The 22,384-nt window shown below is 34.9% G+C and overlaps 2 protein-coding genes across 2 annotated transcripts; both read left to right on the forward strand.

Moving 5' to 3' along the window:
* Positions 1-7,961: 7,961 nt before the first annotated feature.
* On the forward strand, positions 7,962-10,334 carry LOC143565721 (co-chaperone protein p23-2-like). Its single transcript, XM_077052606.1, has 6 exons — positions 7,962-7,984; positions 8,695-8,875; positions 8,960-9,119; positions 9,224-9,246; positions 9,363-9,408; positions 10,043-10,334. The coding sequence occupies exons 1-6, from the start codon at positions 7,962-7,964 to the stop codon at positions 10,072-10,074; spliced, it is 465 nt and encodes a 154-aa protein (XP_076908721.1). The 3' UTR covers positions 10,075-10,334.
* Positions 10,335-12,192: 1,858 nt separating this feature from the next.
* Positions 12,193-17,227, forward strand: LOC143565722 (FH protein interacting protein FIP2-like). The gene is made up of 11 exons (XM_077052607.1): positions 12,193-12,251; positions 13,453-13,562; positions 14,179-14,313; positions 14,396-14,551; positions 14,683-14,766; positions 14,897-14,943; positions 15,035-15,108; positions 15,205-15,263; positions 15,344-15,403; positions 16,768-16,848; positions 16,979-17,227. The coding sequence occupies exons 1-11, from the start codon at positions 12,209-12,211 to the stop codon at positions 17,030-17,032; spliced, it is 903 nt and encodes a 300-aa protein (XP_076908722.1). The 5' UTR covers positions 12,193-12,208; the 3' UTR covers positions 17,033-17,227.
* Positions 17,228-22,384: the final 5,157 nt, after the last annotated feature.

The raw sequence follows: 22,384 nt of genomic DNA on the forward strand, positions 1-22,384 counted from the left end.
AATGCCAAGGGCCCAAAACAATTTGCTCTCACATTAACTTAAGTTATGTTTTTTTTTCTTTTTTCTTTTTTTTTGAAAGAACAACTAAGTAATGTCGGGTATTTCATACGTGGATTTCTTTGGTTAAAGGTAGCCCGAGCCAACCACGAGTACCATATAGATCTCAAACCAATTTCAAACGGCACGACAGCAAGGAGCCGGTAAAACCGGGTGAGATCAAGACTCGAACTCTGGCAAGTCAGGGTCATCCCTCATATATATCTTCCATATAAAGTGGTAATAGTGAGGGTTGAACCCTACATCCAATTTATATGACATTAACTTAAGTTATGATTTGAAGTTATAATAAGTCTTTTTGTTTTCTTAAATTGATTTTTAACTTTTGTATAGGATTTTCATTTTTGAATATCTAAATACTTAAATGAACTTTTAAAGGTAATTCAAAACTATAAGACCATTTACAAATTACAAGTGAATCTTTATTCACATTCATATAATTTAGCTGAGATGATTATAACACCTAAAATTCGTTCTCTCTTTTAAAATACTTCACATCTAATTCTCCATATATCCATAACAAGTTTAATAATATTTTGTTCTGTTCACAGCCACGTAAACCCCGACTCTAATTCGTAATCCCCCTCACATGAGGGACTGAGGTGCATTTGGGTAGAATAAGACAAAATTGTCACTCACATGAAGGGCACACTGATGGGTTTAACGACCAGGCTTAACGGAGATAGTGAAGTCGGGTTTAATTGCAAGTGAAATGAAACCATGGGACGAAAATCACAAATTTAAAAATATTGGACTAAAATCGCATATTTAGACAAACCACAGAGACAAAAACTGCAGTTCACTCTCAAACAAATATATCAATTGCATCGGCTTTAAGATTTATACTACACGGTTTACGGTTTCGTAAAACTAGGTTAAACGGTTTGCTTACACTCTTATTGGTTTGTGTGACTTGTTGCATGATCGTAAAATCATTGACTGGAGCTCAGAATTTGCAATTCGTTTGAGATATATATATGGTCCGCTCCGCTTTAGGTAAAGAAAATGGATATACCGCTTCATGTACACTCTAATAGTCATTAAGAGACTACATGTTAATGGTTCATAACATCTTAATGATTAAGAGGTAACCTTAAGTCTGAATGGTTAAAACGTAACATCTTAATAGTTACCTCTTACAAATTCAGAAATAAAGTTACAAGGCTATCAAACAACCACTTATTTTACTTAACTTAATGACTTGTTACTTTATTACAATTTACATAGCTATAAGTAGCATATTTTATTGAAAAGATTTAAAAAAATGGTCTTTATATCATCTCAAACTTTGCGTTAATAGTTTAAAAACCTTGTGGTTATACATTTTATATTCATAAATCATGCATGGTATTTATTAATGAAAAATTAAAGAACTAGTTGGCCCATAAAGAGAAAAGCATGCTTTGTTGGAATGGTTCCCGTGCTGCCGTGTAGAGGGCTTCATTAGTGGGGTTCCGCAAGTGGAAAGTAAAACAATGAGCTATAATCTTTGCCCTACAAATATTATAATCAATTATGTATTGGTATAACACTAGCAACTCTATTAGATACTAGTTGGTTTGATGTATAAAGTTGAATTTAAACAATAAAATATCTTTTAACGACTAAAAAAACGGGAACAATATATCTTGTTCACAGATTCAATAGATCGATTTGATAGATTAATACAATGGGTTCTATTAACAAATTACTAACGGTTTTTGTACAAACAGTTGTAAGGTACGCCTTGTAGATATATGTTAGGTTCGATATGAGAAAGCTAGTATGCAGCGGAATAAACAATCACATACAAACGAAATAAGTAAAAGAGTTAAGTGTCATTTTAGTACATATGGTTTGGCCAACTACGCAACTTTAGTTAATATTCTTTATTTTGTGCAAATGGCTACCTCAGTTTCAAAAAAGTTGCATTTTTAGTACTTTTTCTAACCCCGTCTATTTTTTCCGTTAAGTTAGAGATAATTTGGTAACTTCGTTATTTTCTTTGTTTTTTTCTTTTCTTCTAAACGCTTATATCTTGTAAACACGAAATCCACAAATCATAACATCAAAATCCAAATCCTAAATCCCCAAACCATTTCTCCATATCATCATAAGGTTTGAATTTTTATGATATTTGGGGATTTAGGATTTGGATTTTGATGTTATGATTTGGGGATTTAGGGTTTACAAGATATAAGCGTAAAAAAGAAAAGAAAATAACAAAGTTATCAAATTAACCCTAACTTAACAGAAAAAATAAACGGGGTTTGAAAAAGAGTATTAAATATGCAAGTTTTTTAAAACTAAGGTAGCCATTTGCACAAAATAAAGAATATGTACTAAAGTTGCGTAGTTTGCCAAACCACATGTACTAAAATAACATTTAACTCTAAGTATAATAAGAACACGAGATTTGTATAGTTTGGTCAAGACAACCTGCATTTACATGTACAATACCAGAGATAGGTCATAGGTACATACATAGTCTATAGAGGCCTAATTAGAGTTTATAACCTAGTTTCAAAGAAACGTTTACATGAGCCCAACTTGAGCATGTCCGGAAGGCCTTAACAAACCTAACAATATTTATAGTTAAAAAATTATACACATATATAAGATGCGCATTTCCACTTATACTTTCATATTAAAGCCTAGATAAGCATATCCTGAACTATACAACACAGAAGTTCAATAAATATTGCTGAGAATTCGGTGTTTACGAAGAGAATCATTTTAATAAAGAGAATTCGGTGTTTACGAAGAGAATCATTGTAATATGTGTGATCTAACATACTATAACAACACACTCCAACAATAGCGAGCCAAGTTAAAGAGAATCATTTTAATAAATATAAGTGGCATAAGAGACATGATAATACTAATTACACGCTTATGTTTTCTCTCATCCATGTCAGTTTGTTTTATAGTGTAAACATGTGAAGTTTTATAAAAAATAATACACGTGTTCTTAAAAAACACCCACATTGATTTCTCAAACAACTTTGTTTCGTTGTCATTCTTGATATTTTTACAATTTTATTGATCTGGTTAGATATTGATTTGCAAAAAAATTAATTATAATAGCCTCATAGAGACATTAGAATAGAAAGACACAATCATCTTTAATTGTGACTATAAGATCTAAATGGGCTACAAGATATTTAGTTTTATGGTCACTCAAAGATAGTGGGTTTATGATGCATAGTATGCATAGCCTTGTGATAGATCGATCTCACACAGAAAACTATGTTCTATACTCAAATAAAGATTATCTTTAAGCATATGTAAAACTTGACACAATGATAACCAACTCTACTAGGCCACGATTTATTAGAAGAATAACGCCTTTGTGATTACAAATGTTATTACCTCTAGACATAATTGGAGACCACCGAATTCATCCCGAATCCCTTTTAATTGAAATCCTGATTACAAAAGGTTGACCACTAAAAAACATAAAAAAATTTAATGTCTTAAGCCGACTTTTACACGCATAACCAATTAACATGATACTAAAGAACATAAAGCAGATAATACGAGATTATAATTTTTTTTATTTTAGCTCTAGCTTCACTTGAACGTCTCAATTTTAAATGTATATATAAAACATGCACATAACTTAACATGCTTAGTATGATGTTTCACTCATGAGTCATGACTCAAGCTATGTAAGACGAAGAAAATAAATTTTAAAATTAAAAGTGATAAAAGTTGTTTAAACTCTCATATTTACCAACTATTAGCATTATTTAGTCAACAAGATATTTTCTTTCTTAATGATTGATATTAGACTCCATCCCATATCCATAAGGGGCGATCGACGCGACGTCCTTGACTATGTGACAACTTTTCATACAAGGGTGGTGATGGAGATAAAGTTCGAATAAGCCACAACCCATGGACAAGGGCGGTATCTCACGAGTTTTGTAGGGCCCATATACGAAAACCATTTTCATAAATTTGATTTAGGGTGCTTCATACACTTAAATACCATGTGCTTTGATGACTTTACATCGTTAATATTTTTAAGTTTAAATTAATTCAAATGTAATAACTGAGTTAAGTAGCAAAATATGTAATGTTTTATTTTTCAGTTTAGTATGCGCCTCCCTTGTGTGACGCGTTTACAAACATATGACTAGTGATTATAATGTATGTATGTTGAATTCACTTAAATTCATAACAAATCTTCATTGTTCTTGTCATCTGTCACCAGACCTTGATATGGTCCCTTTTATGTACATTAATCAGTAAATTATATTTTAGTAATCTTATATTTTCATTTTGTTAATGTTATAAGAAGGAAAATTGGTTTTAAATAATCCTAACTATGCTCTATTTGCAAATAACAGGCCTAACTTTGCACTTGGCTGGTGGCGGTCCCAACTAAATATGTATTTGTTTTCAACGGTCCGCGACTAACGGATAGTTAACTCCGTTATATGATGCTTATGTGGCACGTCTAGTTGTCAAAATTTGCTTATGTGGCGGCTTACATGGCAACAAGGCATAATAATAATAATAATCTAAATGTTTTCTCTCTTGCAGCAACAACACTTCCGGCAGCCACCCACCTCAGTCTACCATCGTTGTCGGCCGCTACCCACCTCCACCACAGTCACCATCATTGTTGGCCACCACCCACCTCCACCACAACTCACCATCTCTTGCAGCACAACAACTCCCTCCCATCACCCCTTTCTTCTATGTCCAGTACCGCCGCCGCTATCACTTCCTTCTCCGCACGAGACTCCACCACCTTCTCCGACAAGACCTAATCTCTATCCGACCCAGTGGTGATGGTTAGAACCTTTCAAACCCTAATGCTTACTTTTACTTAGCCATTCCATTGAACCCACATATAGCTCAACAAAAGATGTGCGTCATGTATCTATGGCTAACAAATTTATATTCAATTTCAATTCAACTCATCACCATCGTGTCACCGTTCTTCCCGTGGTTTCAATTTCAAGTTCGAGAGACAATCCCCGATAGAATTAGTTTATGAGATGAATCGAACATCAGATATGGATTTGGATATGAAACTTGATTACCGGCGTGTTAGGGTTGATCGGAAGCAGATGGCTCATTTTAGGGGCGATTGTTGTGTGCTTGATTTTGGGGTGATTGTTGCAGGTTTGAGAACACAATGGTGGTGGTAACTGTGCTTTACGGGAGGGAGAGAGAGAGAGTAATAAAAAATGATGTTTTGCCACATAAGCTGCCACATAAGCAAATTTTGACAACTAGACGTGCCACATAAGCATCATATTAACGGAGTTAACCATCCGTTAGTCACAGACCGTTAAAAACAAATACATATTTAGTTGGGACCACCACCAGCCAAATGTAAAGTTGGGCCTATTATTTGCCAATAGAGCATAGTTGAGAGTATTTAAAAACAATTTTCCTTACAAAGAAACATAAGATGAATTTAAGTGAATTCAACATACATATTGTAGAACACAATTACCCTCGAAAATCTCTTTTAATATTGTTAATAAAACCTTAATTACGAATACAATTTTTTTTTTCAATTTTAAACAAACAACACTATGATAATTTTTGTTTAGAAATTGGAAATATATCACATAAATTTTCTTGATTTAAACTGGAGTAAAGATTTACCGTAATAATAAACAAACTCAAATAGTGACGTTGCAATTTTAATCATTAAAATGTTAGACGTGATGGTTTTCCTAAGTAGGGTTTGGATCAAATACAAATGAAATTAACGCGCTAAGCGTGAGAATCAAGTAGAGTAATTATATATATAAGTAGAGTAATTATGACATTACTCTATGACATTACTCTATGATGCAATTACAGAATTACTCTACTTGTATATATAATTACTCTACTTGATTCTAACGTTTAGCACGTTAATTTCATTTGTACGTTAATCTTCCCCTTCCTTTGTATGTATATAGAAATTTTAAAAATTGTCCAAGATATAATATCTATAAAAAAAGGCAAAAAAAAAAAAAAAGAAAGAAAGAAAGAAAACCATGTACTTCTCAATGGTTTCAAAGAAACATTTTTAATATTTGGTAACTCCTCCGTATATATAATGTCAAAACGTTTCCATTACGATATGTACAGTCTTGGTGTAAGTTTAACTGGTTAAGGACCAAATTAATGGTTTTATACTAAAGGTGTTAGATTATTTTGACAAAGTTAATTTGATCATATAGAGCGTAGAAAGTTATGTGTGTATTACTTTATGTGCGTTTACACTTATGTGTAATTCCGTGGTCAATAATCATCTACTGAAACAATATTACGTGGCCAACGTCTATACTCATATTGTTGATTGTTGAACGATCAAGACTCAATACACACCTTAAAACCATCATTGCTTTTAGTGGAACTTGATCCCATAATGTCTTCTTTGTTGGATCATCTATGCATGATGCACCATTAGCCAAATGTGTGTTCGTGACAAATAATCATATTAAATATTAACGACTAACTCTTAACAATATAAAGATAGGGGACGGATCCCTTAAAAAGCCCGTTTGTATGTTAGTATGTAATAAGGATTTAGATTTTGCATTTAAAAATAACACATACGATGAAACATGCATATGCTTAATGTAGTGATGATACCGTTCACAGTTTTCTAAGGCCACCCGGGGCACTGCGTGAGGAAGGCCCATCATGCGTGATGGGTTCACTCCACACTGCCGCCGGTGGTGTATCACGCTTAAAGGAGGGGTTTTGCGTGATGACCATCACGCGTGTGATGGGGTGAAATCCAAGGAATAGATCCGTTGGGGGATGACCGTTGAAAGCTTGGAAACCCTAACCCCGATTGAAGTAATTATTATTATTATTATTATGCTGCGGCGGCGACGGAGAGGGGAAGAGGGTATGGCGGGAAGAGAATGGTGGTGGTGGGAAGGGTGAGACGGCGGTGACGGCGGGGTCGTGAGGGAGTGGTGGTGGTGGTTGGGTGGTCGGAGGACGTGGGTGTTGAGGTGGAGGAGAAACTCGCCGCCGTTTGCTAGTGGTGGTGGTGTATTAATATTATTATTATTAATATTATTATCAAGTCCTCCATCGTCGCCGGCCATGGTTGGTTAGTGGGTTTGAAGAGAAAGAGAGAGATCAGTTGAAATAATAATAATATGTGAGTTCTTTTGGGTCTTTAAGTAAAAAAAACAAAACAAAAACAAAAAAATTCCATCACACATCACCACACCACACCACCACCCTTAGTAAAAAACCATCAAATGTGATGGATTTAGGGTTGGTAATGTGGCACCATTTGATTGGGTGAGATGTATGATGAGAAATTTCATCACATCTACCACCCTCTCCCCTAAGCAATACAACATACGTTGGAAAAATAATTACAATAGAAAGATACTTACAATACGATTACTACTAATGTAAAGATGATGCAATGAATGCAAAACTAGAGGGTTGAGGTCTATGCTTAAGCATCTTTCATCTAAGATACTCTCTCGGTTTTATAATTAAAACCATTTGATAAATTCATCACCATTAAACTCAAGTACTAAATTATATTAAAGCGGTGACCGGTGGGAATCGAAAAGTAGTCATAAAAACTACACATCGGTTGTAAACTGTACTAAGATTACCTTTAGACATATGTAGATCCACACCTCAAAAACCAGACGCATTTGAACGTACCACATATACTGAACCAATCACGCTTCATAGGATTATAAATGCATCCTAATCAAAATCACGCATAAATATTATGTTGGGTGTCGTATCATTAAAAATACCGAAACCAAAGGTGACATATAACGAAAGCATAAAACGTGTGGGTTAAAACTTAAAAATAAAAATGCTCATTTATTAGTATTCCCGAACACCCAACGACTTTGAGCTTTCTTCTGGAATCAGTTTCCGTTAGGTTTTTGCTAACGTCGTCGTTTCACCGAAGAAGCATGTCTAATTTGGGCAAAATCAGGTATAATTGTTGAACGAATTCACTGATTATCGTTTACGATTCCTTAATTCGACTAATAAGTAAAACTAGGTTAGCAGCCTGTTAGCTCGAATTCATTATTCAGTTCATATGTAGTTGTTAAGTCACCAAATTTGGGTTTTGTAACTGTAGCTGATGTTTATAAGAATAATATTGCTCCTGCTTGGATCGTTTACTAACCGAACTGATCCGATCGCCTTGTTTACAACTCATTTTTGAAAGGACAGAGAGGGAAATTTCAAAAGGGTTTAAAAAAATAAAAGAAATAATTTGAGCCAACCAAACCGAGCACCTTTGCTCGTGTATGGCTCGTTTACAAACCGAACCGAAATCAAACGAGCATTTTTTTAGTGAACGTCAAGCAGTTTAGACAGTCCTATCAGCATTACATAACTTAGAAGGGATGCATACAAATATACGGGAAATGCAATTCTCTTAAATCTTGGCATCATTTGAGTTGTTTGTGACTTTGTGCTATATATGATTTATCTTTTTGGCTAAACCAGAAGTTTCATAAAGTGTGTTTTTGTATGCATACATTTTTCTCAAATCTTGATAGTTTTTTTAATAAGTTATTATTGTAATAGTGAGCGTTCATGGTGATTTTTTATTAACTGTTGACTTATATTCTATAATAATTATTAGCACATTGTTGATGTATATTCGAAACCTTTGTTTTTTGTGTTTTGAAGTCATCCAGTGGTACTTTGGGCTCAACGTGCAGATAAGGTTTACTTGACAATAGCTCTAACGAATGCAAAAGACATTTCAGTTAAATGTGAACCCAACGGCTTGTTTAACTTCTCTGCTGTCGGGTCAAAGGATGAAACCGTTGAGTTCAGTTTGGAACTTTATGGGAAAATTCAACCTGAGGTCAGCACTAAGCTCATTGATTTTCCAACTGTGATTTTCCGTTAGTTATGATTTCTCTTATTATGCATTATTTTTCAAAAATAGGGCTGCAAAACGCAAATGGGTTTGAGGAATATACTCTGCACCGTTCAGAAAGAGGAAAAAGGTTGGTGGAAACGCCTTTTGAAATCTGAGAAAAAACCCGCTTCGTATATAAAGGTTGACTGGAATAGATGGTGTGATGAAGATGACGAGCCGGATAACGGTAAATTCTGTTACCACGACATCAGCAAAAGTTGTGTAGTTGTTTTATTTAGAAATATAAAGTTCTTGTTTCGTATGTAAAGTAACTTTCTTTTGTTTTTTCAGGTACAGATGATGATGACTTGAAGGTATCATCTAAACTCATTGTGAAGATCTCTAAATCTTTTGTTTCTAGAATAAAAAGAACAAGACATAAAGGTTTTGTTACCCAACTTAATCATTTTGTTGTTTTGTTCAATTGCAGTACGCTAGTGATGATGATGGGAGTGGTAGTGATGATGGCATGCTATGTGAGTTTTAATTTATTATTTATTTACTTCCTGTTGCTTTTCTACTCTGCTGTGACTAAATTTGATTACAAACAAACTAAACACTAAATTAATTTGGGTTTTTTTTCTCCTCAAAAAAAGTGACTGCTGGTTTTGAAGAAAATTCTGGGCCGAACTGGTAACTATAGTTTTGGAAAACGACAAACAAGCACGCCAGTTTTACCGATTTGAACCGAGTTTTGTACTTCTTTTAAATCATTAGTCTGTTTTAAAATTATAAAGATGTTTCATGATCATAAGCCACATACATAACTATATATCTCATTAATAAAAGAACTATATAATAATAAAAAAGGTTAAACGACCATTTCGGTTTACATTGTCGGTTCCAAGTTTCAAACTGGACCGGACAGTTAACCACCAAAACCGAACTGCGAACAGAATCGCTTGGATCTTAAACCGGCCAAACTTGCTTTGGTTTGGGGGGTTTCAAGTCTTCTAACATGCCATGGTAATTTATATTTTCCCCCAAGTTGGTCTTTGGACTCAGCCGGATTTGGAAACGGGACCATTTTGGTATCTTTTGTTTCGGGCCTTGAGCTCAAATGGTGGGCTTGCTAATTTGGTGATTGCCATGTGGGTCTTCTTTTTGCAGATCTTCCTGACTTGGAAAAGGCTAGAAAGTAGAGAAGACTAGATTGAAGCTTACAAAGCAAGCCGATGGTGGAAGCTCAGCGCTCATCGGTCCACTTTTTGGTGACTAGAAGGTAGGAGTTGTGCCTTGCTTGTGTAGCCTGAGCTTCAACTCGGCCCATTTTGTAATGACTAGGGTCATGATCTTTTAGACTATATTATGGTTTATACCTAAATTATTAACATCATAACTAGACACTTGTGGTTTGGTCTTATTAATGTAGCGGTTCTGGTGTACTGTATGCTTTATGCAAGTTCAAAATACACCATCTAATTATAAAAGAGATCCATGGTTAGTGTAATTTTACACCAAATAGGCTTGGATAGTGTGAGAGATCACTTAAAAAACCCTTACCAACTTCAAAATTCTGCCGCCATTATCGGAGCGTTGTTGCAACTTGCAGCCCTTAAAATCTTGATTTCTCCTACGTGTCGGCTTGCTTTTGGTTGCTGCTAATCTAAGTTTCTTATTGAGGGAGGTGATATTTTTTGTAACAATATAACAAGGTAAGCTGATCTTAACATTAAGGGTGCATTTCGTTTGCGGAATTAACTGGAATTGGAATTTGAATTTTATTCCTAACGTGCTTGGTTCACAAAATATGTTACAATTGTGATATGAACTCATTAATAACATGATTGTTTAAGAATGGAATCAAAAAACAAATAAGAAATAGTTCAGTCAAATTCCTCTAAGATAATGAGTTGTCTGCCACACCCACACTACCCACTTTTGAAGCCACTAAAAATGCATTACAACTTTTTTCATGATTGCTCTGTAATTTGAATGCATCTCAAAGTTCTAATTTCTTTGGTATATTACAATTTGGTAATTCTAATTTATTTAATATATTTTAATTCCTCATAATCCATCTAATGAATCAAACACACAAAGGTTATTTGGCATCAAATATTAATTGATTGTTGATTATGTTGTTCGGGTATATAATATGAGGGGCAGTTTGCGAAATAATATATTCAGTTATACCCATTGCATTATTAGATTTAGATTTATCACCGAATGAATAGTAACATACATAAATCAAATTGTAGGTTTAAGAAAACGAATCGTATCACAATTTCATGGAAAATAGTGATACTGATGAACACCTTAGCGAAGAACGTCAAATACACAAATGGCGACGACAGCGAACAATGGAGAGGTTGTCAGCGAAGAGCTAATTGCTTTACTCGAACAAAAAGGTGGCGGCAAATGTAGAGGTTCTGGATGGTGAATGGAACCTTTGGATTGAATTGACTTCTCTCTTCTTCCTGCTTTTGATTCTTTACTAGGAGATGAACACTAAAGCACACCGTTAGCCTCGTCATAAGAAGGAGGGGCTCTGTGACTCGACTTCCGCGTGAGAGTAAGTTTCTATGGATTAAAGCAAGCGCTTTGGTAGAAGTAAATGCAAGGAGTGAATGCCCAACTAACTATATTGAATGTAGTAATTATAGTGCTCAGGGATCATCACACCCTGTGTTCGAGTTGACCTTTTTCTTTGTTTATTGCTTGTACGATTTGAGGACACGTAGTGATTTTATGTAACTCTACATGCCATTTCTATAAAGTTTATTATGTGTTGTCCATTGGTCGCTAGTTGTTTTATAGCGGGAGTCTCTCATTTTCCTTGTATATTTTCGGTGGTTATAAGCTGGCTCGTTGACAACCATCTCCATCCATCTCTACCATGAGCCTGCCCTACATCTTCAGCAAACATGCTTTTCACGGAGGCGGGAAGAGAAGATTAGGGATTGCCTAAAAGAGACAGTTGGACAATATAAAAAGAATTTTTACTTACGCTAAAACACCCACATTAAAGTCTCTATATCTTTTTCCTTCTTTAAAAATCTTAACATCTATCATCCAACCGACTTAAATTTTATGATAAAAACAACCGTAAAACCAAACTAATACCAGTATGTGTGATTTCCCGGTTTAAACCGAACAACGAACAACCCCAACCCCGCACCCAAAATCTAGAAAAACGGGTAACAACAAAAGGCAGAGGGAAAAAAGAAGAAAGTAAAGGGAGTCATTTCGACATTTGTTAGAAGGCGTGCGTGCGTGCGAAACCGTCAAGCTTTTACTTTCTTTCATCGGTGCACCTCACAGACGGAGACGATCATGTACTCCGACACCGGTTCTTCAGTCGTTCGTCTCGATATAGGTTATAATAATAATCTCACTTCTCTTCATTTTCAATTCCTCTGTAATTTAGCCCTAATTTGATTGATTCATCTAATTATCACCAAAACTGACCTAATTCGACCGCCCGATCATTCATTATGCATATAGTATTCATTTCGGTAGCAGATGATAGTGTTTATTGTAAGCTAGGTCATCAATTGGAGCATGAACTTTGAAATTCAGGTTTAGGAGTTGAATTTGTTTGAATTGAACTTATTTTGATCCATTCATCTGATTATCCCCAACATTGACCTAATTTAATCGTCTGCTCGTCAATTACGTGTATTATATCCAATGCGATAACAGATAAAAGTATTTGTTATAAGTCTAGCTCATCAATTGGAGCATGAGATTCGAAATTTAGGTTTAGGAGCTTAGTTTTGTTTGAATTAAACTTATTTTGGTCCGATTTTGACCTAAATTTGAAGATAATTTGGTAGATACTTTGAAATTAAGGACTGCATGTGTTAATGAGGATGCTATTGATTTCAATTGTTAATTCAGTATTGTCATTGGTTTGGGCCATCAACTGGATCAAGAAATTTGAAATTTAGGTTTAGAAGATGAATCTATTTTAATTTAACTTATCTTTGTCCAACTTTAACCTAGACCCGAAAACAATCTGGTGGATACTCTGTAAATTGGGACTGTATGTGTTAATGATTCATTAACACAACTAGATAGATACTCTGTAAATAGGTCGGCTCATTTTGACTTTCATTTTGACTTACAAGAGCTCAGCTCGACTTGTTTTGAGCTCTTTTTCTAAAGCTCAAGCTCAGCTTGTGAGTCGTTTTTTCAAGCTCAGGCCTGACTCGTTTATTATTTATTCATATATGTTTTTAATTATTTTTATAAATTCTGAGAAAAACCTTAAACTAGCCTAAGCTCGGCTCGAGCTCGTGTAGTACCTTACACAAGCCAGAGCTTGGCTATGCAGTGTGAAGTTAATAGATAGAAGTCCAGAATAGGTAAAAGTGTGTAACTTAAAAATACCCAAGGCTCGACGAGCCTAAACAAGCTCTTCCCATGCAAGGCCTTAGCTCGAAAAGGCTCTCTTCATTTCGAGGTTTTAATTGATCCAATATTGAGTATCTCGTGAGTGGCTCTGCTCGTTTGCACCCCGAATAATGAGGATGCGATTGATTTCAATTTTTAATTCAATATTGTTACGGAAACAGGTGGAAAGAAATTTAGCACAACTGTTGATACGCTAACTCACAGGGAGCCTCAGTCAATGCTAGCTGCCATGTTCAGTGGTCGCCACACTGTTTGCAAGGATTCTGAGAAGGTAAGTATGCAGACACTTTGGGAATAATTTTTTATTTGAATTTATTGAATTATTAACTATGTTTCATGAGTAATACTTGGATCGATGTTGTAGATCTTGCTAGGCGTTAGTTGGGCCGGTGGGGCACAGACTAGGGATTTTTAATCGAATTGGAATTTTATATGTAACTTCTAAAATTTATATATATACAGCGTATTATATATAATATTGAAACATTACATATAAAAGTTCGCATAAATACTTTAAAGTTGAAACAGTATAGTACTATAGTTCAAACATAAACAATCAAACGTAAGCATAATAAAGCAACGAGAAAAAAGTTCAAACATTAGCATATTTGTTCATGAATCGGGTCGGGAATTCAGGTTAGCGGGTTAAAATCAAGGTCCGATTTGGGCCAATTTTGACTGAATTTGGGCTCCTCTGACAGGTTACCGATTTGTTGTTCCGATTAGGTGAAATCGACTCTGTGGCATGCCAATTAGCGATTAACCACATATTATTTGATGACTAATCGCGATCTTTACTACAGTGACTTGGATCATATTGTTTTATCTTAGGTCCTCAAAACTTTTTGATCATGCTTAAAAGTTTGACCAATTTGTGGTTTTTGCAGGGATATGTATTTGTAGACAGAGATGGTAAACACTTCAGGCACATTTTAAATTGGTTAAGAGACGGTGTAGTTTCCAACTTGACTGAGTTAGAGTGTTCAGAGCTTTTGCGTGAAGCAGAATACTATCAGCTTCTTGTAAGTAATTAATCTCATTTTCAATTATAGTTAACACTGTAAAATAGTTCCTTCAATTGGTTATTATGTTTCAATATTTTAGGGATTAGTGGATGCGATAAATGAGGTCCTGAATAAAAAGAAGGAAGGTGACGAAATGGATACTGAATTAACGCGCACTGATATTATCAAATGTGTACAATCTGAAAAAGTCAGATTAAGAGGAGTAAATCTCTCGGGCCTTGATCTTTCAAAACTGGTATGATACTATGATCATTTGCGATTTGTTATGTGACTTAATAAATTGTCGAATACATATATCGTATAAAATTGCAAGGTAGTTGATAGATTATATTATGATACCATTTCTTTTCTTTTTAACTTGTGAAGGACTTGTCATATGTGGACTTCAGTTATGCATGCCTGAAAAACGTTTTCTTCTCACATGCTAATCTTCATTGTGCTAAATTTCGGGTAATTTATGTAACTTAATCTTTAGCGTCTCCTGTCTACACTATTTGTATCCATTGTTATGACTGCCATTTAACTTATCTTTTATATAATTAATTTAATTTACAATTATCTTTGCTATTTCTTTTTCCAGGATGTAGATGCTGAAAATACCATTTTTCACAATGCAACATTGCGTGAGTAAGATTCTACAACTGTTATTTGTGAGCACTAAAGTCAAAGCCTCTTCTTTTATCAGTCAACTCAATTGATTTTGTGTTGCCTAGGGAAGATGTGAGTTCACAGGGGCTAATCTTCGTGGTGCTTTGTTAGCTGGAGCTAATCTTCAGAGTGCAAACCTACAAGGCAAAAATCTCTTTTTTTTTGTTTATTAAAAATTGAATTTTAAAAAGCCTGCTTCATATACAAACGATCTAATGATAATTATTTTAATATTTACAGATGCTTGCTTAATAGATTGTAGCTTTTGTGGCGCAGACCTGCGATCTGCACATCTCCAGGTATGTTTAACTCTGGATCAATAGTTCTTAATTTTTAAACTCTAATTATGGTAATAGTATGTCTGATTCTATATCTTTAGACTGCTGATCTTACAAATGCAAATTTGGAGGGAGCCAATCTTGAAGGAGCAAATCTGAAGGTATATATAACTATTTGTAAACAAACCAAACGAACATGAATGGAACATGTTCATGTTCGTTCTTTCAGTTTTAATCGATTAAACGATTCAACACGAACAATTAAATGGACAGGGTTTATTATTCATGTTCGTTAGTTAAGAAAATTAACATGTTTGTGTCCGTTAATGTTCATTTATTAACAATATAAACGAACTGTTCATGAGCATAAATGAACGTAGATGAATGAACATAACTTGGGTTAAACTAATTCAAAAGTAATGTGATGAAAATGTGCTGGGCCTAAAAGTTATTAACACTATACTAAGCTGGAATGGGCCAAAAAAAATATTTAATGAAAATATTAATCAATGTAATGAACAAACTTATGTAAACTAATGAGCATAATTGAATTTAAATGAAAGAACGTAAACGAATGTTCACCAACATACATGAGCAAACAAGACATGTTCATGTTTATGTTAATGTTCGTTTGTTTAATATATAAATGAGCATTAATGAACTCTCCGTCGAACTGTTCAATGAACGTTGGGTTTGTTTACAAGTCGATATTTGAGTTCTGGAACATCTATTACAGTAGCATTATCTATACTATATATAATACACTAAATAAGAGCAAATTAAGACACTCATATTTAAGTAATTATAAGCATGAAGTACATGTGTAATTAAGGGTAAACTTGTCTTTTAAACACAATTCACTCAACTTACAAGTTTGCCCCCCTCATCTTTAACCATATCATGTTTTTAGTTTCAACTTTAAACCAACTTCTCACCCACGATTTTTAAACGACTATAAGTTTTTCATACGTTAATATTTTGTAAAAATATTGCACCATAAAAACGAGTATTTTATTCTCTTTAATTTGTATATAATATTATTATAATTTTTTCAATTGAAAAAATTATTATGTTACGTAGGGGTGTTCAATGCCGGTTTTGATTGTTTTTAAACGGAAACTAAACCATTAAAAATTGAAACCAAACTGTTATTAACGGTCTGGTTCTGGTTTGGTTTAAGAGTTTAAGCTTTGATAATAAAATTTTCTTAAAATGATTATTAATATAACTGTATCATCAATTCCAACTAAGTCAAAATATGATACTTGAAAGGATAAAGGAAGTAAAAAAAACGACTGAAAGTAAACAACCCAGCCGGGAAACCAAACCGATGACCAGTTTCAAGGTTTTAAACCGAACCATGAACACTCATAATTGTTACGTGATTAATAAATTCCGCGTTCAAAGACCCGCTGCATCGCTCGGGCACTCATCTAGTTTCCATAAATTAAGTTAAATATATCTGGTATTCATATTATTAAGAAATTCCCTTTAATTCTTGTTTCACTGTATATGTTCTCTTTAGGGCGCCAAATTAAGTAATGCCAATTTGAAGGGTGCAAATCTGCAGCGTGCTTATCTACGTCATGTGAATCTTCGCGATACAGTAAGTACTTCTACTATAGTAGAATACAATTGAAACCATTATTCAAATGTCCAAAATACCCTTAATAACACACTTCAAAGATTCTATTATCGTAACATTGGTTACTGTAACATTGGTTATAATCTTGTAGGATTTGGAAGGCGCAAAGCTAGACGGGGCAAATTTGCTTGGAGCCATCAGATGACTATCTATGTACTTATTCAGGACCTTAATGGAGAATGATGCTATTCTTTTCTTTTGTTTTCCATGATTTTTGTGTGCTTAATTACAATATTCTGTTACTTGTTTTAATCACACGATTCTAAGTAATTTGTGGTTTAAATTCGCTTGTTGAACTTTCGTATTGCTTTTCATAAGAGTATATTGAATTAACTTCCTAACAGACTGCCTCTTAAGTCTGAATGGTATCAAGAAATAGCCTCTTAACCATTTAGACTTAAGGTTATGATAGAAGCCGAATTCGAGATGGCTAATCTCCTAAGATAGTGACCCTTTGAGCGGGTTAGACTCCAAATAAATAATAGAGAGTACGAGACATTGTTTTATCAATTTTCTTCTTAGCATTAATCAAAGTTAAAATGCCTTATATAGGCTTACAATGTAAAGGAGTTAATAAAGCTCCACTACTCTAAATTCTAGGAATGGAAATATGCAACATGAAAACATGCAAACTAAATTAAAGGTGCATAACTTAAGCATGCAAATTAAATATGGTTTCAAATGAACGTGGTTAATATGTTGTTGATGTGTTTGGCACGTATCAGGTTACCTCTTAACTATTTAGAGGTTACGAACCATTAAGAGGTAGCCTCTTAATGGCCATTAAAATGTTATCAAACAGCCCTTGATTCATGGAGCTTGTCTCGTTTCAAGGAATAGTGTAATGGTTCGCTACTATAAAATTGAAGCCTTGGGTTTATTATTGGGCTAAGACAGCCAAACCAACACATACGTGTTCTTAGCTTCTCTGAATTATCCCGTTGAGATTTCAAACAACTCATCATAAACCTCATTTTGAAAACATTTACATAATTACATGATTAATTGAATTTTCCGTAACGTACATGTTTGACCTGTTTGATATAAAAACAATTTTGTTCGCTTATGTTTCTTTAAATATAAATGAGCAAATTATATTTATATAACTATAAACATAAAAGGGACGTGTTTAAATGATCTGTTTTGTGTTCCTTAATGCTAACTTATGTTCGTTTGTGTTTGGTCGATTAATATGTTCATTTTTATTTGTCTATGTTTGTTTAAGTTTGCTAGTTTGTGTTTGTGTTTGTTTTCGTTCGTTAACTATTCGTTTAGGTTTTAAGTGAACAAAAAAAATTGTATGATTATACGTTCATGTTCTATCAAAGTTAAATGAACGATCATGAACATGTCCATGTTCATATTCGTTCGGTTCATTTGCATGCCTAAGAAATGTATAGAGGATGGCTAGTTATTTAACTAATGACCGTCTTGTTAAGGAACTGCTGGTTTAACAAGAACAAATCTCCAACTCGTTTTATAGCATAAGGAATAAATTAGAAAATAAAATGTGCTTATGAATTTTAAATGACGAAATTTTGTTGACACTTCATATTTCTCATAAGTCATTTTCTTACATCGGAATAGAAGACAAACATATAACAAGTTACGCGGGCCCCCTCATTAGATAACAAGAATAGCCTTTTGAATTTTAGATGCACGGTGTTTTAAGAGTCACATTTTCTTACGTAAGTTAATGTGAATGTTCATATTTTATTATACAATTTTAATTTTAATAATACTATTTCCCCCTAAGGGGTGGTTATTTTTCGAATGAAATCAAGGACACGAGTTTGGAATGAGGTTGCCATGTAGTTAACGTGTTAAGAGGTTGAAACTGATGAACCCAAAAATGACTCATATACTATGTTAAAAACATCAATAATAACACTAAATCCATGTAAACACAACTCATATATGCGTTTTATCCGGGTCAATTGGGTTGACATGTTAAAATGACCACAATACTGGAAGCCTGTCATTGAGTTGTGATAAGTTTGTAAACGAATTGATAAGATATAAAATGGTTGTAATAAAGTTGTAAACCTGATGAGATTATTACTTTTGAATTTAAAAAGATTGACAGGTTAACCCGTTTATCATTTTACAACTTGAACATGTCTCGTTTATATGTTAAATATATCAACTCAAAATATTCATTTATATGTTAAAAAGTAAACGATACCTATAAGTAGAGACAGTTAGAATTATCCTCTTTGGTGTTACAATATGCTATTTCATCCTTTTTTAAAGGATAATTAATAAACAAAATATACATCAATTTTAAATATATAAAATCACAACTAAACTTCTTATTAATAATCTTTGAATGAGTAGTACAACGATTGCGATTGATCAACGAACTCTGGGCCCATCAGTAAGGCCGACATGATAAATCTCTTAAAAGGACAAAAACAGTCCTTGATTTCAGGATTTATTTCTCATTAATTGTATAAAAATCATATAGGAGCCGGTACTAAAAAGGCTTGTATTCTGGTGATAGTTGAATACGTGTTTTGTTCATTAGTTTGAGAGTTTGAGTTACATAATGTACAAAATGTGTTGATTTAGAAGTAAGGTTGGGTGATGTATGATTTAATCTTTCTAAGGTTATGTATAAGACCATGTGTAGTCATAAAGCTTCACATCCAGGGGTTATGCGCCACGTGGCGCCCAGTCAGAGTTATGGTTTTGTACAAAAACATGTTGTAGTCATAACTCTCCACATCCAGGGGTTATGCGTCACGTGGCGCCCAGTCACTTTTACACTTTTTGTTTTTTGTTTTTAATTTTTAATAAGAATAATCAAATAACAATAATATTTTATTAAATAAATATTACAAGAAAAAACAAAAAAAAAACTATTCGTCGTTGTCATCGTCGTCTTCGCCCTCTTCGTCGTCGTCCTCGTCCTCCTCATCGTCGTTTTCATCGTCGTCGTTGTCTTCATCATCGTCGTCGTCCTCGTCCTCCTCATCGTTTTCACCAGGCAGAGGCCGATACATCCAAAGATGTTGGACCAAATCCTCGTTTAGTGCGTTATGTATCTCTCTTGACCGCACGGAATCCGAGTTTTCGAGTCGTTGCTCCATACTTGCCGGAGTCCGTGGTGGATCCGGGTCCGGTATGAAAGTTGGACATATTGCTCTTCCCTCGTCCTCGATGATCATGTTATGCATTATGATACACGCATACATAGCACATCTCATTCTTTCTAAAGACCACAGACGACAAGGATTTTAATATAATGCCATCGTTGTTGAAGAACACCAAAACACCTCTCGATATCCTTTCTCGCAGACTCTTGCACTTTCTTAAAATACTGTCTTTTTTCATCCATCGGGTCTCTGAATGTTTTAACAATTATCGCGAACTCTGGATATATTCCATCACCCAGATAGTACCCATGATCGTAGAAGTTATCGTTAGCCCAAAACGAAGCGACGGGAACGGTCCCAGATATGTAACTCTCCATCACAGGAGACTGCTCTAAGACGGTTTTGTCATTGTTGGAACCGGGAACACCAAAGAATGCCGACCAAATCCAAAGGTCGTATGAAGCGATCGCTTGAAGGCTGACCGTTGGTCCCTTTTGGTCACCTCGTGTGAATTGACCTCGCCATGCAGTTGGACAATTAGCCCATTCCCAATGCATGCAATCTACACTTCCTATCATGCCGGGGAAACCATGTACCCTTGTATGTGCCTCGTAAAGACGTTGTAGATCGTTAACGTTGGGCTCTCTCAGATAATGTGGTCCATATAGTTTAAATATTCCTATATTTTACGAAATTTTTATAAAAATAAATGATCACAGTAAACAAGTGATAAACTATTTAAAAAAAAACAAAACGTACCGTAACAAAAATACTCCAAGGTGTCCCGAGTTGTTTTTTCGGCCATCTTTAAATACTCGTCGTTGATGTCGGTCGTGTTTCCGTAGGCGAGCACGCGCACGGCTGACGTAACCTTCTGAATAGCCGTGAATCCTAGCGTCCCTCGAGCGTCAGGCTTTTGCTTAAAGTAATCAAACTCACGCTTCTAAATCATTGGTGATGCGCATAAATAAATTTTTAGACATCCGAAAACGACGCCTAAAGGTCTTCGGGTTCTTGTATCTCGGCGTGTCGCAGAAGTAATCCGCCATCAACCGGTTGTTGGCTTCGGCACGATCTCGTTCGATATATGCTCTTGTTGAAACGGGGGGTGGAGAGCTAATCGCACCCGTAACGGAACTCATATACTGTGTCGCGAGCATAATCGCACTCGTAACCGCCCGTTCCTCCTCCATGTCCTCGGCTTGTTGGTCGGGCCCGAAAAACTGTTTATATATAGATGGAGGATCCATATATAGTGAATTTGGTGTAAAGGAATTTTTATAGAGTTGAAAGAGAAAATTTTTATAAATTTAATGAGGTTTGATTGGGGATGAAATGGTTTAATATATAGGAAATAAATTTTTTTTTTTAATTTTCCAACGGTCAATTTTGCAACGGTAACTTTGGATTTCGTGCCATTATCAGCGTTGTATATAAAACGCTTGCAAAATTGAAATCAACATAACGCGGGGGGGGGGGGCGGTGTACCCCCCGCGTTTTGAGCCATAACGCAGGTGGCAAAGCCACCACTACACATGGTCTAATGGTCTTAACATATGGTAAAAGTTAAAGTGTCATGTCAGTGTCACGTAGACACTGAGGCTTTAACTAACGACATTTCCTTTAGCCACTTGGGTGAAGTGGTTTTAACAAAAATAATTAAATTAAAGAAAAACAATAAAATGTGTGATTGGTTGATTGGGGTTGCATTCCATCTCTCACGCCCCTCACCTCTATTAGACCATGAGTAGTCATAAAGCATCACATCCAGACATTATGCGACACGTGGAGTCCAGTCAGAGTTATTGTTTTATACAAAAATAGGGTGTGATCATAAAGCCTCCATGATCCTCAAACTCCATTATTTTATTATTATTTTTTTGCCTTCCATCCGCGTTTTGTACAAAACGGCCAAAAAAAATAAGCCATAATGCCACCGGGGGGGGGGGGGGGGGGTGGTGTGCCCTTGGCGTTTTAGCCCATAACGCCGCAAAATTAAGTGGACTACGGATGGTCTTAAAGGTTTGGTGAGCTCACCTTTGGCACTCGAGTAGTGGTGTTTGGGACGCTAAAGTGTGACATAGCATGGCTTAGGCACCCTCACGCTCCTCCACCATGTAGTTTAAAAATAAATAACGAAATAAACTATACATGAGATGGTTTTGCTCAAAGTAACTTTCGGATGAACTCAACAAGACTACAACACATGTTTTTTAGACGAGAATATACGTGTCTGTAAAATTACATATCATAATCACACAAACATATGTATATAACTATGTAATACAATTAACATGTAAATAATCACGCAACACATAATATCAACAATTATTAACGATGTTTCGTAAAGGGTTGATCTGACGTGGTCGACTGGTCTCATCAAAATTCAAGATTATTTA

This window comes from Bidens hawaiensis, unplaced genomic scaffold (assembly GCF_021521415.1).
Source record: "Bidens hawaiensis isolate Kalapana, Puna unplaced genomic scaffold, B.hawaiensis_p1.1 tig00022513_1, whole genome shotgun sequence".
NCBI classification, from domain to species: Eukaryota; Viridiplantae; Streptophyta; class Magnoliopsida; order Asterales; family Asteraceae; genus Bidens; species Bidens hawaiensis.